Below are 20,206 nucleotides of genomic sequence, written 5' to 3' on the forward strand. Positions count from 1 at the left end.
TTTAGCATTGAGTCAGTTCCTAGTTACCCTTTGGCATAATTTCAGAGAAAATGACTGGCTCCCATAAAAAATAAAATACCAGACAATTGATTGAATTTTGTGAGACATGAAGGAAAGTGGAGACCAAGAATGAGCTCGAACCCATACAAGATCATGTGCTATTGTTATTTAACTTTGGGTAACTTATTAAAATTCTTTATCAAATAAAATGACATCAGGTGAGAAAATGGATGTACTTTGGAACCTCGGGTTGTCACAATATGTCCCAGAGACATCAAAATGAAGGATGGTGTAATCACTACTTTAATGGCCATTATGAAAATGTGCAGGGAAAAAACACTGTATGGCAGATTCTATGTTATACTTCTAGTACTGTTACCATTTGTTTAGTGTTATATGCATCCCAGAACTTTAAAATATATTTTTCCTTTATTGATTTTAGAGAGAGGGAAGGGAGAGGGAAAACGAGATAGAAACATCAATGAGAGAGAACATCAATTGGCTGCCTCCTGTATGACCCCCACTGGGGATCGGGCCCACAACCTGGGCATGTGTCCTGACTGAGAATCAAACCAGTGACCTCTTGGTACATGGGTCGATGCTCAACCACTGAGCCACACTGGCCAGACCATTCCAAGACTTTAATCACCTTGAAGTTACATAATAAAACTCCTCCAACTATAAACATACATAGTTTCCCTCAAGTTCCTCCTTGGGTGGGAACTTTGACTTCATTCATTATCTTTAACAATATTCTAAAAATGTTTTTTTTTTTTTTTTTTGTAAACGGGCCTTTTATCCAGTAAACTATAAATTCCAAAGAATATATACAGAAATAGAGCATTTCCTTTTTTTCTGAAACAAATACATTCGGAAATTGTAAAGCTCTGCTATCAATGGAAAAAAGAGTAAATTGTGTTTTATGAAACATCTACTTCGTTAATGGGAACCACTTATATGACAGCATTTTGAAGGAAGTATCTCCATCTCCTGAAAGGATCTGAGAATCTATGAATAAGATGAACTGAGCACTCAGACCAGACTGGGAAACATTACAGGGCTGTGCAGTCTTCCTGTTTCAAGGCATGAAATAATTGTTGTTTGTAATGAGGGATAAATGAAAGAAATTAAATGGTACTGAAGCTGTTGGTGTTATTATGGTGCTCTTAAAAATCACTCTCTCAAGTATGACATACTGAAACACCATAGGATACCACATTCCATGGATCACTTTTTAATCATATCTAAATGTGGAAATTTGTTTTATTCTAAAATAATCAAAGCAAGTCCTTGTACATGCATGTGCTTTACTCCCCTTTTTCTATAATCCAAAGATTTTTGTCAGATTTGTTCCTTGCCAAATTTGCTGTTGGAATATACTTTTAATTTCCTCTCTATAGGCATATAATACCTGCGTCTGTATCTAGTTCTGTGGTTTTTTACAGGGAAGCACTCTCCTTAAATACCTTTTCACTTCACAGTGTGGACAAACCGTGACAAAAACAGCTATTCACTGAAGAAGTGACTTATTTAATTCTAAAACCGGATGAGCTCCTGCTGCAGTTCTGGGAATGAATTTCCCCCAGTCCTATTGTCTGCCACTTCAGAGAGGTATAAGAGAATTTTTGGGTTGTTGTGCTAAAGATAGTTCAGGGCATGACTCTGTCTCAGACTCTCAAAGTGGGAGGAAATACAGATGTCACTGTCCAAGAGATGTTCAAACCCTTCTGCTTCTATTGGAACACTCTGAGTCTTGGGGATCACAGCCAATTTTCCTCATTTTCGGACCATTTTTAATTGTAAAATCTGTCTTTGTGCTGACCTGAAATCTACCTCTGTGTGATTTCTTCAACGTACCAAGGATTTATTTAGATTTTAATATAAATGAAACATTATAGTTTCTTGAGCTCTCTATGGGTATTTTCAGTCTGCTTGGAAGTTATCATTATTGCCGAAATTACAGCGTGGAAGAATGACAAAAACTGTTCAGTAAGTTTTCAAAGTAAACTGTTTTAATATTAAGAGTTTTTTTGTTCTTTTCCTGTCAGAGCACTGGAGAGAATCAGAAGATCTCAGTTATAATGTCAGCTGTGGGGCTGTGGGCAAGTCACTTAACGTCGCTAGTTTCTAATACTGCCCTCTACAACAAGCGACTTGCCCAGAGGGTTAACAGGAGCAAGGAAACACACATATATGGAAATAGTTTAAAAGCTATACTGTCACTTATTGTTTCGCTTAAGGAATATATTGCTCAGTAATTTTTAGCATTCCACAGTAAGCTGAAGTTAAACATCATGTCATAAAACTGAACAAATTAAAAAGAACATTAAATTATTTATTAATGGATTTTTTTGCTTTATATATGATCATTGCAATGTTGTTTAACAGAAAGTAACTTGTAAAAAATTATTTATTTATTTGCCTATGCCTTCTAATTTTTACCCTGGAAGACAATGTGAGGTCAGCTTTTCCTGGATCCTATTTCCTTCTATTTACCTCTGATTAGCCTCAAATATAAGCCCAAGGTTAGGGTACTGACTTAGCTCTAAATAGTTGCTTTTATTTCAAGTTTTCCATTTCTCATTTTTTTTTAAGTTTAATTTAACCTTTTATTCTAAAGACATTAGCCACATAGAACAGCTACAGTTGCTGATATTATTATTATTATTATTATTATTATTATTATTATTATTTTGGTCCTAATTGCAAATGCCTGAAAAGAGAGTCTAGGGGCTGGGGATCCAATGATGTGGTCTCTTAGTTACTAATAGGATTTTGACTCTTGACCATTTCAAAAAGTATGTTCAGAAGTTGTATATCTGTCAGCCCCAAACATGCAGCAGGTGGATTTTATGACAGCAGAGCCCTGCTCCTACATAGTTCCTGACAGTTTTATACACTCTTCTGGGTCGTGAAGCAACAGGGGGCTACACACTTATATTTTCTCTGAAAGTGAGAAGCTCTTTGTGTCACATTTGTTTGATTGACTCCAGTTTAATTCTTATTTTGGCTAACTCCCAACTATTTAACACTTAGAGCAAACCGATGGAGTTTTTAACATTTCTGTAAAATAATTGTGTGTGTGTCAATTTCTTCATTGAGTATCCCAGGGAAAAAGAGTAAGCTCAGTAAAGTCTAATTTATTTCACCATGATGTGATATGACTTTGTATGGTCAGTGGTATTTAAAATGATATATTTCTCTCACATTTCAGTATTAAATATTTTGAAAGGTAGACTTGATAGTGTATTTTTAGGCCTTTAATTTTTCTTCATTGTTGAGTTGTGTGATTTCAGAGGAGCATTTTGAAATGCTTTCACAAGGTTTTGAAAGTGTATTTCATTCTTTGGATGAGTCCCAACAATGATTTTTGGGTTTTCAGAAAGTATGGAATCTGTCCATTTAAAATACACTACTTTTAATTGTGAAAAATACTTTTCTGATATTATGGATATACTATGTGGTCACAGTATATATAACTTCTGTTAGTATAATTGTTATCAGAAAATATTCTCATAATCAGTGTAATGCTTGTTCTAGAAGGCTTGGGGCCAGGGCTGGGTGTTTTTGAGAGTCAAATGGTGATTTGCTACTCAAGTGTGGCCAGCTGCATATAATACTGAGTTTGTGCAAAGTTATCTCAAGTGTCTATTATTTTATTCTGAAAACAGAGTTTTAGCACTGATTTGGCCAGCTACAATAAAAATGAATGAGCTACAGTTTCTAATTCCCAGCTTAATTAAAATAAAATATAATTCTAAACCAGGGTCTTTACTATTTTTCCAGCTCATTACAAATGACTGCCAAACATTTTGTTTTCCTTTTCTTAAATATGAATCATAAACCAACCCCATCTTGGCTGATACTATCTTTAGACACACAAAAGGAAGCTAATACTTTTTAAAATTGTGGATGAGTAATTTCTTATATGCTATGCTGGCAGAAATGGACACAGTTTCATTTTTATGGAAAACCACTGTTTACTTATGATGTACTAAATGGATATTTATCATTAGTATAAAACTGCACTAAAGCAGCACTAGTATATGTTTAGGAATATATCACATCTCCATAAAAAAGTGAGCTTTACAGTAGTTTATTATAGGTCTTTTGGAGTTTTATGATAAATCTGATTACCACACTCCCTCCAAAGTCCTCTGTGTTTTTCTAATATATATTCTAAATATTCTTTACATAATTTATTATTCCAAGTATGAAGACCCACTTCCTCCCTCTGCAGTCCTTTCCCACCTCCAGCCTCTCAGCTAAGGGGCCCTGGAACAAAAAGGGGTAGGGATCGATTCCACATGATTGTCATGCTTCTTGCTCCTACCAAACTGCTCAGTCTAGTAAAAGACTAATATAAGAGTTGCCAGCTCTCTGAGAACTTGAATGGTTCCTCCCTCTGCAGCAGCCTGTGCTGAGGCCTGCCACATTGTAATTTTCCTAGTGTCCTTTCCTTTAGGAAGGTAAATCTGGAAAATAGGATCCTGCACAAACAATGCACAGAAAGCAAAAACAATTAAAACCCCTGATCGTCTGACCTTGATGCTGTTTTGAGGATAAATTTACAGCTAAATACAGGTGACTTTAAAGTTGCAAAGTTCAAGGGCATTTACCATTTACAGAAGTCATAGTCTCATAGCCTAAAGTCCTGTAGGGAAGAACATTAATCTGACACATTTTCTTTACTAACTGAGTATTGACAGGGCTGAAGAGCAGCTTTGTAGCAACGGTCAAAAGCTACACTGTGCACAGCTGAAGCAAAACCACCATTTTTTTTTTTTTTTTTTTTTTTGAGGAATTTAAATACTGGTCCAGAGAATGCAGAGTATGAGGAAATGGAGGCAAACCCAATACAAAAGGAATAGGAACGGCATTTGATACATCTGGATCTGCTTTGGATTCTGTCCTCCCCGCAGGAGCCCCATGCATAAATGAGCTCGTTACCTTCGATCTGAATACACCATCCCAGTAACATCACAAACTTGTGTTAGTGTCCTATCCTGCCAGGGGAGATGGCTTTTTGTGCCATCCCCTCCTGTCAACAGGCTTGCCAGGCAGGGTTGGAGAGGTTGAAAGCCCCCACGGAAAATTTCTCTGGTGTCAGCTGTTTGTCCTACTGCTGAGACTTCACATGTGAGCCTCATGCCCACTTGTGGGGCCACCTCAGCTTCTCTGATTCAATGTAAAGCAGCAGCAGCAGCAGCAGTCCCGGGCATGCTAACATCTGCTGCTCTTGCTTTTTTCCTGGATCCAGTCTTCCTGGTTCCATAAATTTCCCTTCCATCTGTTCCCTGTACACCCGATCCTTTCGTTTTGGAGATCCTTTCAGATGTTTTGCTTCAAATACCGTAGACTTGATCTTCTTACTAAGGTATCTTAGTTATGCCTCTTTTTAGACATTCTGGGGCCTTGGCAGGGTGTGTGTGCGTGTGTGTGTGTGTGTGTGTGTGTGTGTATGTGTGTGTTTCTCTTCAGCCCTGGTGTTATAGCTTTAGTTCTAGAACTCAACTTGAAGCTTCCACCCACCAGCACAGAAAGGGGGATCCAAACACACAGAACCCTCATATTCTTGCCTTGTTGCTCCTTTATGTCCTCTTTTAACTTGATTATTAGCACTGCAATTGCTTCTGAAAACCAATCCTCTGACCTGTGAAGGTGAGTGACACAGTATGGAACCTGTCTAGCTTCCAGACATGTACCAGGAAAAACCGCTTAAATACACTACTAACGTAGACATAAATTCATCTACAGCACATTTACTGCATATCAGATCATAGATGTTGGTCTTAGATACAACTTGATGTTTCCTGAAGACAGCATGTGTGGGTGAAGGCTGCAAGACTTGGTTGGGTGTAGGTTCTACACTCTCATTAGTTGCATGTTGACACTGAATTAATTTAAATTGTTTAGAATATAGATATTTTTTGGAAGGCTATTTATCTTCATAGAATTTGTTTATAAGGCAGTTAGGTGGAATGAAAGAACAAGTTTGCAATTCTGGTTTTTCTACTGTCAGAATTGAGGTCTTGTCTTAGATCTGTCTTCAGATCAGATTGTGAGAGCTTAAACTATTCAACTTTTTTGTAGAAGTTTTACTTTGTTAAATTTAATTCTCTTTGAAGTGATAGAAACTAAAATGTCCACAAATCAGCCATTTTCTTAGGGAAGTTACTATAACACGGCTTCTGAGCCTAGTGGTGAGAAGGTACACGCAAGCGAACATTGCACCCAGAAGCTTCCCCACCGTGCTGTTCCCCACAACACCCACGATGCATTCCGAGGGGACAGTTTAAAAAATGACCTGGTAAATGCTCAGTTGGAACTCAGAAAACATCTGTTGAGTGATTGGCAAATGAATTAATGAAAATCATATCAGCTTTTTTTTCCAGTAGGAAGAATGGCAAAAATGTATAATAATGGCTAGTAAATCTTAAAGCAATGCAGAAAAATGCAAAATCCCCCCCCCCTTTCCATGGGAAACTAATTTCAATCATTTTTTTAATTATAGGGAAGAGCATAATGAAAAATATAGAATTTCAAATGGCAGAGGACAGTTTTACATTTCCTGCTGTCCTCAACATGCAGAAAGGGAAGTGGATTGGAGAGGGACTCACTTCCCCCGAGACACATGGGGCACTGGCACCGTTACCAGGGGACATCTCTGTGAATGCAAAGTACTTGTTGTCCACAGTAAATGTCAGCATCCCTAATGGCAATCTGGGTAACTGTTTAAGCAGGTCACAACTAGGGACTGTGGGTACTTTTGTGTGTGTATGATAAGAGGTGCAATTGATTTGTGTGTGTGTTTTCTAACCCCTAGCCTAATAGACTACATTCCAGAACATAATGGAATAAAACAATCTAAGTTATCTGCAGCATCTATTAATGTGGAACCAAAAAAAATTGAAGGATGTTCACGAGCAAAAACATATCTCTTTCCATAATAGCTAATATAAAATAAAAAGTTCATGTACAAATCACCTGTATCTCATCTCCAGAAAACAAGTTAAAAGTTTAATCACTTTGAGGCCAAGTGGTGCTTGGTAATATTAAGTACTCAGCTTAAAATTTTTTAATTTTATGTTTTGTTTTGTTTTTGGTGTCTATGTTAAGTACTAATAGTTGACTTGTTACTGACCCCAAAATTAGACTAGCTTTATTCTCCCACACAACATCCAGAAAACTCCTTTTTTTCTAAACCTTCCAAGTACACCTGAACTGACGACTAAATATGTCTCACAAATATCACATGGGAAGTGGTTCTCTAGGGATATTTTTCATACATGAATTTGAATATTAAGTTTAATACATCTGCCCTAACAAATCCTTCAAGGTCCAACTCCTACAGAGAACTTAACTCACCCCAACACAGGCCTAGACATGGGCCATGTCCTGTGCGGGTAGTGACTGTGTTAAATACTGAAAGAAAGAGTCCAATGAACAATGTGCTATTCTAATTCTCATTGCTAGTACTTCCTCCCCCTGCCAGACTAGGACTCTGGGGCTCTGACTTGACTGTTGTAAACTAAGCATGATGTGCTTGGTTTCAGAGTCGGCTCCCATTGCCATGGGGTCCTGCTACTGGGCATCAGCAAGTTCCATGGAACTTGAAGAAATTTTTTCCAGATCAACTACTGATCAAGTTCTTTTGGAACTGCTTTCATTTGAAACATCATTTTTTTGACTCAGCATTTGTCTTATTTTAGACATAGTCCCACAAACATCTTTAGAGAAGGCAAAATTTAAGTGGGAATTATAAGAGAACAGTTTTTTTAAACTTGGCTTCAATTATTAGGGTCAAGTATACAGTCTTTCTAAAGTTCTGGGGGAAGTCTTCAGATATGATCCACTGCTTTGTTCTCTGGAGGCACTAACAGGTACCAGATACCATGCATATCTTTAAAAAGGGGTATTCTCATCTAACACCTGTTTAATAGTCAGTGAATCTCTGTTAACTAGGTTATGATTCACTGTAAACAAACTATAAAATAAAAATCAGTTTAATTTTATTGCATAGTAAAGTCAAGAGCATAGTAGCAAGGGTAATATTAATAATATAGTAAAGATAGTATTTTGATAGTAAAGTATACAATTTTACTAGGCCATAAATACTATAGTATGGTAGATATTTATATTATAGTAAAGTTCATAATGAAGGAAAAATAAACTTACTTCCGCTTTTATCTAAACTTTACATTCTGTTGCAATACCATCTTAAGAATATATATTTAAAACAACCTTTAAACATTTCTCAGCCAGAGAAAGGTTTTCACAAATGTTTTGAATTGCCATGGGTATGGAAGAAAGGATGGGAAGGGGCCATGCCATTGGCAGTGGTATAAATTACACTGTGCATGTGGAAAGAAGGTTCGGGAGAAATATCAAGGTATGGAGAAAGTTGAGAGATAATAATATAAAAGAAGAGATTCTACTCTTATTTGTCTCACAAGACCTGAAAGTTTTCTTTAGAAGGTAACTTAAATAACAATGACAGTAAGATCTAAGTTCTTTCACTCATTGATATTTATAGTTTATAGGTACTTATATTTATATTTATCTTCATTTTTTCTATTAGAATCTACAGATGCTAAGTTTAATAACATCAATATACCTGGCATCATTTTATCATCTAAACATTAGAGAATGTATGTCCAAGTTCAATACAACAATGATTTCTGATCATAGTTCTTGACCTTCTGAAACTGAGAACCCTGATAGCTTAATCATTTTAACATTTCATCATATATTTCCAGCAAACACTAGCCTAAAATGAAGTCTTTTTGAACAACAAAGAACTCTGTATATCATTATCTGTCATAAAGATGGTGCTAGTTATCATGTTATAATATTCTTAACCCAGTCACAGATATACACTCTGTGATGATCCTGACTGCATTTGTTTTAAAGTCTACATTATAACCCAAGTCCTGATATTCTATCCTGATTATACACTATAGTTTTCCTCTTTTCTGAAGGATTTTGACCAAACAGCAAGGTCTAGAAATTTAAAACACTGTGGACCAACAGAGGATTGCTAGTCATTTGTCTGTGTTCTCTGGTTAAGCTTACATAGAAGGAAAGATTACAGTTTTCCTTTCTTAAAGTCTCATGTTGCCTAATAAATCAAAATAGCAGAGTTTGTGAGAGAACCATAATTAACGACAATGAAACACACAAGTCTCAGTCTCTGCGTAGCTGTTAACCTAAAGACCTGATTAAAGAAGATAGATCTTATCAGAAAACAGTCTGTACTGAACAGATCAGGCAGAGAGGTTTCAAAGGCACTCTTGAAGCTGGTATGTATGCCCTCTGGATCTTGCTCTGATGAATGCAATTATTTTGAATTTGCTTCTGCAAACTAAGTCATTTATTCAAAAGATGCTTATTAGTCCATCTCTGTATTAGTTTGCCTTTTTTTATACCAGAGGTATCATGGTCAAATAAGACTAAGAATTTAGACTTCTTGCTTAGCTGGGCTGGGGTTGGGGGAGTGAGGAGGTTGGGGTTAGGTGAATGCGGGTTAGCCTTCAGTGTCCTTCCAAGGTTCTCAAAGACAGGACAAAATGACTGGTTTTGGCCTGCAGGGGCCAACTTGCTCAGGAAACTGTGGCATGCACACAACAAAGCACATAGCAAACTCTCCTACCAGGAAGCCCAGTGTAACAACTGTCTCATTAACAAGATCCAGGGAAGGACAGGAAAAGAGGGGGAAGCCAATAGCTGATGATTATACAGTTCGAGACAGATGAAGCCCTTCAGCTTCTCCCCAAACAATCCCTGTAGTGTGGATTTAACAAAGTGGCACATTTAAGAGAGAACGCTTGCCATCAATGCGAGTCAGACTCACTCCTATTTGAGGGCCAAATTCAGTCCCTGGAACTTGACTTTATCAGTAGACACAAGACAGAGAACAAGGCAGCTACATCCACAGAGAATTAATTAAGAGCCAAAAAGACATCCAGTGAATGTAATCAATAGTCTGAACACTGATCTACATATCAACCATCAATGCTTTCTCCCCTTCTATTTCTTTGAAATTATTTGCACTAAGATGTTCTTGTAACTACTACTTAAAGAGAGACTGATTTGCTACTTGGCCTCATTGAATTTACATAATTTCAAATTGCATTATATAAAACACACCTTCAAAGACCAAACATTCTGTTGTCAGTTTAAGTTTCTGAATGGTTGAAATCTTTTGGGGTAGAATTTTGTCATCAATAATTTGTTAGTTTGCTGTGTCCCTGCACATTGCTCCAGTTCCACATGGGAGGGATGGTCACATAAACCTGACCTTAGAATTGCTGAAGTCCATACCCAAATTTGTCTTCATTGGCTCATTTTGTTCTATCTCCTTTGAAAATGGTCTCTTATGAACATGCCATAAAGCCCCTCACTAGTTATTATAGTATAGATTGCAAACACTGAACACTGGTTTAGTACAATCTTTCCAGCAACTGCATTTGTTTCTTATATCTGTCTCAAACCCTCTTCCGCCCAACACACACATCCAAAACACACGGCAAGTCTGTTTTTGAAACCAGTGAAAACAATAATATAATTTTCATATTGCTTTCATTTCTGCTGGGCAATAGTACAGGTCTCATTACCTTCATTTTTCAAAGGCTTACCAGAGACATCATTTTGTAAGACCAGGTTCTTGGTTAAGTCCTTTAGAAAAGATTCTGATTTCTTCTTGAATCTGTATCTGTGCTTTGCATGAATCTCTCCTAAGCAGCACTAAGACCAGAGTAATTTGTCAGTCATCACTTTTGACTCAGGCTTTGCTCCAGCACCAGCAATTCAACAGCAACCTTTATTGCTTAAGGAAAATAGGAAATTCTGCCTCCTGGACATAAACATGTGAATTTTCTATGTCCAGGACCAAAAGGGTAAAAAGGGCAGATTTTACCAATATTTCCTTAAGAATGAAAGTCTCACTTTTGTTCATGAATCACATTTTAAGGATTTATGTGTGAACAATTTTGGACTGCCATGGGTCTCATTTTACAGATCTTACTTACACCACACTCTCTTTGCAATAGGCGAGAGTGTGACTTGAGTAAGCACCATAGAATCAGAGCCCAGTTTTCCTCTGATCATGACTGCATTCATAAATAGATGATTATAAAGTTAGCACCAATAGAACCTCAGCATAATCTAAAATATAATGATGTCATAATACATAAAACATTGAAATGGAAAAAAAGTGGTTTGCTAGAAAGAGGTTGATGTCTTCTCACTCAAAAACTAGTAGGCAGGCATAATAAAAGAAAATAATGTAGAATTAAATTAGAAATAAAATGTAGAATTATTACTGATGCAATGAGAGTGTAGATTTTAGTGACCAAAAAAAGATGAGATATAGAAGAAGCATTTGCTACCCATATTCCAGGCCCACTGGAAGCAGCTAGTGTTCAACCAGTTTGGTTTTTATATGGCCTTGAAAAATATACATCAACAATGATCACTCTAAAAAACAAAATTACCTGATTGTTGACCAAAAGTATGAAATGGAAAAAAAGAAAGCAAAGCAAACAAACAAACGTACCATGTTCACAAACAAAACAAAACAATTCTCTCAGGGACATCAGGGAAGGTGGAATACTATAACAACACATGTTATATTGTTATACTATTCCACCCACCTTAATGAGGAACCCTTGGGCGTCGCTACTCCATAGCCTTTTGAATCCAGATTTCCTCCCACTTTCATCGTGTCACACGGCTTTCGCTGCTCAATGTACTCATTCATAGTGGATTCCAGGAGGAAGGCGAATTTGCCCTTGGATTTGCGGACACGGGCTACGCCCTCAGCGGTAGTCCTGGTGAACACCGACGGCTCTGCCGACCGCATGTAGGTCCACATCTTTTCATATACAGCTATTTTTGATCTCTGGAGAAAACAAAAATAAAATTAAATACAGGAAAGAAGGGAATGACATGTTAATATTGACAGGACCAAGATAAAGATAAAACCATTTAATACCGTTTTATTTGCCCTCTAACTCCAATTTGCCTTACGAACATTATTTTACAATGAGATAACGGCCTTTTACAACTATTTAAGGAAATCACCGAAATGACAAAGATATTTAAAGAGGCTGTGCCTACTCAAGTAACTGAAGAACATCTTATTTTTAAATGTAGATGGCCATAGAGAGAGTTGAACATTTACAATCGTGTTTTGTATCACATTCACGGTAAACTTCAAAAGGATCAGGTTAAGATTTAATTTTAGCTTTGTGAAATACCTTTTGATACTGTACTTGAATTATAAGAAATAAGGAGATTTGTTATGTTGTTTTTTAAATCTTTTTCATGTCTTAAAGTTTTAATGAAAACCATTTTAATAAGATGTATACAAAAAGCACAGTCTATATCAAGTCAGTGGTTGAGCACAAGAGAATAAATCATCATAGTTTACGAACTGAGTATTCCTAACACAAGAATCAAACTCTAGGTCTACCAAAATATTTTAAGACTTTCCTAACAAAATATCCAAATAGAACATACATTAAACTTTAAAGAGAAGTGATCCCTGTTTTTTCACTTTATATTTTGGAGAGTTACTCATTCTAATTCCCTGATTTCAGTCTAGAAACCTTTATTTTTGTCCATTTGGATTCTATCCACATTACTAAGACTACTTAATTTACCCAGATCAGTTTGCTGGTATCTGCATTCATTTAGAATTTTTCATCAACATAGACATTTTAAATGTAAAAATATATCCAAATGAACTCGAATATCCCCAAAGGATGTATTTGATAATGTAGAAAAGTCTGACCCCTGCTTGAAGTGGTGTCACACACAGATTTTATCTGGTGTGACTGCATTTGTTCAATAACGAGGTGCTGATTTTTGGCATCAGGGTCCAAATAAAAAGTAACGGAAACTTTATTCAGACTTAAATCTATGCATGAGGCCAGATCCTGAGTAGATATACATTTATTTACTTTGACCTTCTTTGTTTACCAGAATATAGAATTCAACAAGAAGCAGATCTTCAAAAACCAAGTATCCTGAATAGCAAACTGAAGAATACATGGTTTGGGGCAAAAGCAAATTATTCAGGTGGACAAAGAAAGAAGCTAATAAAAGTCATATTCATAATTTTGGTTTTATAAGATGGGAATTGGGTCAATAAACCTGTGTAATAAGCCACACACAGTAAGAGATGTGCATACTTGAACACCAGAAAACCCAGATATTTTATATTAATGTATATTCAAATGGTGATAAATATCAAGATGGAAGGAAAATAGACATTCTATAGTGTCCTATGAAATGTATTATGTTATTAATACTGGAAAAATATGTCGTGATATGAAGACTGTGATGGGTGTGCATGTTTAGGTAAGGAAGGTTATCTCTGACTACAGAAATTCTCCCGTTAGGAATTCCATGCTGTCATTACAATTCAGTTGCAAGATTCTCCGGGCTTCCAGGATAGAGGAGTATCTGGATTCAAAATGGGACCCATTAGGGAGGCTGTGTTGCCAGGCCTCATTCATTCCAGCTTTAATAATTGAGTTATTTCCCAAAGAACTAACTCTTTCATTTTACAACAAGTTCTATTCTCTGAAAATTATAAACTCTCTGGGTCTCTCCCGTCCCCTGCATTATTAGTATATTAAAGAGACAGAAGAAGGGATAAGGAGAGAGAGATGGAAACATCGATGAGAGAGAACATCGATTGGTCGCCTCCTGCATGCCCCCCACTGGGGATTGGGGCCACAACCTGGGCATGTGCCCTGACTGGGAATCGAACTGGCAACCTCTTGGTGCGTGGGTCGATGCTCAACCACCGAGACACACTGGCTGGGCTAAACTCTCTTGGTCTTAATACAGATTGTCCTTACATATTTTGATCATTTACATTTAGGAAAGTGTTGGTAAACATCCTTTAGGCATATAATAACTTTTTTTTTTTATCCTCACCAGAGGACATTTTTCCATTTTTTGTTCAGGTAGAGTGGGAGGGAGAGAGAGGAACAGAGAGAGAGAGAGAAACATCGACGTGAAAGGAACACATCGAGTGGCTGCCACCCGCACAACCAACCAGGGCCGGGGACAAACTGCAACCGAGGTACGCGCCCTTAGCGGGAACCAAACCCGGGTCTCTCAGGACCGCAGGCCGACGCTCTAACTGCTGAGCCAAACCGGCCAGGGCGGGCATATAATAACTTTTAAAAACATATTGAGCCCTGACGGTTTGGCTCAGCAGAGTCATCCTGCAAACCAAAGGGTCATGGGTTTGATTCTGATCAAGGACACATACCTGGATTGCAGGTTTGATATCTGGCCCTGGTTGGGGTCATGTGGGAGGCAACCAATAGATATGTCTCTCTCACATCGATGTTTCTCTCTCTTTCTCTCTCTCTCCCCCTCTTTCCCATTCTATCTAAAAGTCAATGGAGCCTGGCCAGTGTAGCTCATTGGTTGAGTGTCGACCCATGCATCAAGAGGTCGCTGGTTTGATTCCAAGTCAGGGCACATGCCCAGGTTATAGGCCTGATCTCCAGTGGGGGGCATACAGGAGGTGGCCAATAAGTGTTCTCTGCCATCAATGTTTCTCTCTCTCTCCTCTCCTCTCTCTAAAATCAATAAAGAAAAAATATTAAAATAAATAAATAAAAGTCAATGGAAAAATATCCTCAGGTGAGGATTAACAAAACAAACAAAATATATTGATAACTTGAGAGTTTCACCCAAAAAGATACAAAGTTCCATACATATTGTACATTTCACATTGTATACCATGTTGAAAACAGAAGAAATAAAATCTATCAGGGTATTATTTTAATTGAAATATGTTTAAAAATATTTTTTGAAATCATACTAGTTACTTGACAACTTTTCAGTTACTATTCAGTATCTTATTAAAGGAACAAAGAATAGCTAAACAAAACTAACAATATGAAAAAAGTGTTTTTAGAGCTTGGCAATTTTGAAGACAATTTAACTATAGAATGCAACATAATATTGAAGCAAATCATTCTTTTTAAGGAATCAAGTACCATTAGGGCATTGCTATTTTTTAGAAGCTCATTCCTATAATATTAATGTGAGGCATATTATCGCTGCATTTCTTTAAATGTATTGCATTACATGTACCTTAAGTTCAAAAGAAATTGAATTAATTGCTCCAAAATTCGGAAGAGGAATCCATAGTGCAGTTATGTTAAATTAGCAGGCCTTAGGTAGTATAGAAATGGTAAAATACAGGCTCCCAGTGGAAAATAAACGAAAGATAAAAGCAATTAAAAATTTTTTTCCCATGATTTGTCACTATGTTACTATTTAGAAATTCTGATCTAAAGAGGACTTGACTTAGAAAAGATCACATTTACATGGTAAAGGGAGTGGGTGGGAAGATTCAAGAAGTGAAAGGTTGGAAATAACATCCCTTTGCCTTATTTGTGACTACAAGAGGGTGTTTGCTAAGGAGTGAGGGCAAACAAATGTTTATAAATTTAATGAGGCAGGCTAAAATGAGGACATTTCTGCATACCCAGCAAGCTTATAAATATAGTGATAATGGAACTTTTAAACCCCTAAAAATTTAACTGTGTTATCTACTTAAATATTGGGGTTGGGGAGTGAATATACTCAAGGTTATAAGCAATGTTAATATAAAAGTCTTTATTTATTTTTATTTTTTGGTATGTGCCCCTAGCAGAAACCGAACCCAGGACTCTCTGGTCCGCAGGTCGACACTCTAACCACTGAACCAAACTGGCCAGGGCAAAAGTAATTATTTTTTAAAATTAGAAAATTAATTTCAGATGTATGTGTTTCATCTTTATTGTTAAACTCATTGCATGGGAAACTATCTGATATAAAGCACTATTTCATTACTTAAAACGTTTTAAAAATGTGCTTATAATTTCTCAATAGTTCAGTATTTTTTCATTTCCACCTTTAATAGAAAACATGTACAAATGTCATTTATTATAGTAAATATCTACATTGTTATCAGGTGAATTACTTCCTGTTTCCAGTAGCTTGTGCAATAAGACTGAGAGCGGGCTCATCCATGCACTGACACCCGGAGAGAGTGATCCACCTCATTTATGTGCTCATGATTTCACTGATGACTGAAACAGGCACAAGATAAAATCTACATGGAAATAAAAATCAGTGTGTGTTCAAGTAAGGTGTATAATAATGTAAAACCACCTAAACAGCAAGACTGTCATTGACAAGTACAGACCTTTTTTAAATGTCTCTACGTTGTGCTTGATAAGGATGCACTGAACATGATCTTCTAAGTTTCAAAATGGGACAAAACCAAGGCAAAAGTTGAATTCCAATGTAATTTCCTCCCATGGCCTAATTCCTTTTGCTGTTGGTTATAACTATGACATTTTTTGAAACACAGAGTACAGGTCACTGCCTGAGGCAATAGAGTATAGCTGATAGATGTACCATTACTGTGTTCCTATGAGAAAATATTTTGACATGTACAAAAATACCCTTCACATTCTGTTTCCTCAACCTGTTAGACAAATGGTTTATTTAAACCAGGTCATCATCTATGGGAAAGGAAGGAGAACACAGGGAAGAAAATGAATGAGATTTTTATCAGAGCCCAAATTTAGACATTCCTGAAAGTGTGCTGCAAGGAAAAATTATATCCTTTAGGGTTCAGACTGTTCTGCAACAATAAATACCTATACTTATAAAACTCTTGTCATTTAAAAACTGAAGTTGGGCGGGAGAGAAGGTCACAACTTGTGTAAAAGGCTGTGCAAGTCTAGGAAGCTGCTGTTATCTACCTCACAGGTTTTAGAACTTCAGCAGTTTTTTAAAGTTCTATTAAAATTGGAAATATGCCCTGGCCAGTTTGGCTCAACGGTTGGAGCATCGGCCTGCAAACCAGAGAGTCCTGGGTTCGGTTCCCGCTAGGGGCACGTACCAAAAAAAAAAAAAAAAAAAAAATTGGAAATAATCATTTTCAGTGTGCTTGATGCCAAAGAGATTTACAATGAGTTATTTTTGAAATGTTTTCAAGAAACCCACATGATGTTTCTTTCTCCCTTGTCACTCAAGGCAGAATGATGAATCTGCAAATATTTGCTTTATTTGCACAAATATCATCCACTAATTGTTCAGTAAGTGCAAATGATAACACAAACCTATATTTTATTTTGATAGATATCGATCATGGTTTCTAGGCAGTGTATTGAATTTTACCCCCCTACTTCGGATGGGAGCAGTTCTAACCCTATGAATTCCCATCAAGGTGCTGAGATCATGCTGCCACATGTTAGAACAATATGTCCCCATTATTAGGTTTTATAGACTAGGATGCACTTAGTAAGTTAAAAATTGTTGTTTGATTATGCTTACTCTTAGAATATTGTTAATAACATTTCTTGTTATGACTATTATTTATAGTTTTAGAAAAATCAACTAATACTTTGTAATTAATGTGTGCATTTTATATTATTTCTATTAGCTGCACTCCACATTGTTGACAAAGACATTGTTCGTCATGTGGCGCCTTTTCAGAATAATGATCAGTGATGGGTTTGACTGAGTTTTTGAGAGATTTGCTTGATTTAGTATTAAGTAGACATCTGTAATATATAAGGATATTATAATCAAGTCATTTTTAAACAGAGAAATATCTTACAAAATTCAAGTACATGAAAGTTAAGACTTGCTTAAGGAGCAGAACATTATGTTGTATTTAATTCCTAAGCTGAGTGAGAAAATGATAAATATATGCATGAAAGTGTGACCTCTCAAGTATTGTATATACGCATGAAACTTTCTCTAAAAGGTTATCATTTTTCCACAAAAGCTTAGGAAATAAGTGAAATATATCTTGTCTTCTTTAAGAAATTGAAAGTAACACAAGATGTCTTCATTATTATCTGGTTATATATTTGTAAAAATGTTAATTTTAAATTTTTTAATTCTGAGTCACAAAATGAACCCTGATCTCTGATCAAGCATTACCAAGTGTGTACCTCTAGATTTAAGTAGAACCAGAGTAAAAGAGATCCACTGATAAAAAAATGCATTCTCATAATGAAACAAGCAAGTATAAAAACAAACAGAAAACAACAAAAATACCTGCCATCCTAATGTCAAGCCAAAGGGATCTTGTCCATATGTAAAATGTAATTATTTCAGTTTGAACAATTTTATCTGCAAAAGCAGAGGAATGAGCACAAACAAAATTCCATATAATGTCTTACAGAGTGGTCCAAAACTTAACAGTTTTTGCTACCATTATCTTGTGAGAAAGTAAATATATTGTGTTGAAATCCATCATTACAAAAGAGATTATAGAATAATGTACCTCATTTTAGGGAGGATAACCTGCAATTAAGGTTTTTTTTTTTTAATCCTCATCTGAGGATATTTTTTCATTTATCTTCAGATAGAGTGGGAAGGAGAAAGGGAGGAAGAGAGAGAGAGAAACATCGACATGAGAGAGACACATCAATTGGTTGCCACCTGCACAACCCCAACCAGGGCCGGGGACAAACTATAATTGAGGTATGTGCCTTTAGTGGGAATTGAACCTAGGACTTCGTGGTCCACAGGCCAATGCTCTTACCGCTGAGCCAAACCAGCCAGGGCTGCCATTAATGTTTTAGGTTTCAAATGCAGAAAGTTAAATAAATGTATTCTTAAAAAAAAAGCCTTACTTTGCCCAGCTGGTGTGGCTCAGTGGTTGAGCATTGACCCATGCACCAAGAGGTTGCTGATTCGATTCCTGATCAGGACACATGCCCAGGATGTGGGCCCGATCCCCAGTTGGGGGCATGCAGGAGGTGGTCAATCGATGTTCTCTCTCATTGATGTTTCTCTCTCTCCTTCTCCTTTCTTTTCTCTCCAAAATCAAGAAAGAAAAGAAATTAAAAAAAAAAAAAAAAAAAAAAAAAAGCCTTTCTTTCATTCTTATGCTCTTAGCTCCAAAGCACACATAAATACAAACTTGCCAATGATCAGCATTGGCATCTTTTGGATAAATTATGTTGCAAAGTTGTTATAATTACCTTTTCCTTGTTACTCTTTCTTAGGGAAGGTCTCTCTTGCAATGAGAATAAATCAATTATATTTTGAAAATTGAAGTGATTATAAAATTCATGTAGATATATTAGTATTAAACATAGTGGTTACCACTGTGTTTGCAAAACCTACAATGGTAAAAACATTGTCGGCAAAATTGCCTGAATTCCCAAATTATGAACATTTCTTTGTTAGTTTTTCCCTTAACTTACTCTGAAGAATTCTTTTGTTGAACCTGAATCCAATGTTCCATAGGCAATTTCTGTTTGTTTGGCCAGATCTTCCGCACTTTCTATGGGTGAGACCATTCGCTCAACCGTCAGGAAAGCAGCGAGGTTAGCAGTATAAGATGATATAATGATGAGTGTAAAGAACCACCAAACACCTCCAACAATTCGACCTGAGAGGGATCTAAACATGGATAAGATAACACACATTTTCCTTTCTCTAACCATGATAGAGAATGAAAGAAATACCATCAAGTCACCATGTATGCCTAAAAATAACAATTACAATTTTATTTTATTTTCTGATAAATCTATTCAAGAATGTTTCTAGTATTTCTGTATACTTTGATATTACTTATGCTATATCAAATGTACAAATGCTATATCAAAAGTATAAATGTAAAAAATGTGGAAACTTTTTTCTTATTATTGTTGTTTGTAAGAAATGCGGAACTTAACACCGCCCCTTTAGGTACAGAAGAGGAATACTTACTAAATGCATCAATACTCTTCCCCTTAATATTTCAGCATCTCTGATATAAGAATGCAGCTTACAATGGAAATGAAACACAGTATCATGGCTTAATTGGCATCATTGTTTTCTCTTGGTGGCACATAAAATAGCAATACATTTTAATAGTGGATGATGTCTTAGATTTGATACAAGTTGGTAGATGTCTTTCTGAGAGAACTTGTTTTTACCTCAAGTCAGAGCCCTGCCAGGTAAGATAGGACATATTGCTAACGTGGGGCTGGACCAGATGAAGATCTAGGATTGGTCTCAAAGTGATTATAGTTGAGGATTTGTTGATAACTCAGTTTATATGGGAGTGAAAGATGAGTTATGTCCTAAAGCATCTTTATATACTGGTATAAAAATGTTCTCTGTCACTGCCAACACAAGACCAAAGTGTGAGCCTTGTCATCAGTGTGTAGCA

General features: G+C 36.4%; 1 protein-coding gene across 2 annotated transcripts in view; it reads right to left on the reverse strand.

The window, feature by feature from the left end:
- GRIA4 (glutamate ionotropic receptor AMPA type subunit 4) overlaps window positions 1-20,206 on the reverse strand; it is a 451,879-nt gene that overhangs the window by 32,705 nt on the left and 398,968 nt on the right. For both annotated transcript variants that reach the window (XM_036259442.1, XM_036259443.1), the window contains exons 12-13: window positions 19,254-19,452; window positions 11,655-11,902 (exon numbers count right to left, since the gene is read on the reverse strand). In XM_036259442.1, coding sequence (XP_036115335.1) covers window positions 11,655-11,902; window positions 19,254-19,452 — 447 coding nt within the window. The remainder of the gene's footprint in view (window positions 1-11,654; window positions 11,903-19,253; window positions 19,453-20,206) is intronic.

Source organism: Molossus molossus, unplaced genomic scaffold (genome assembly GCF_014108415.1).
Source record: "Molossus molossus isolate mMolMol1 unplaced genomic scaffold, mMolMol1.p scaffold_m16_p_13, whole genome shotgun sequence".
Lineage (NCBI taxonomy): Eukaryota > Metazoa > Chordata > Mammalia > Chiroptera > Molossidae > Molossus > Molossus molossus.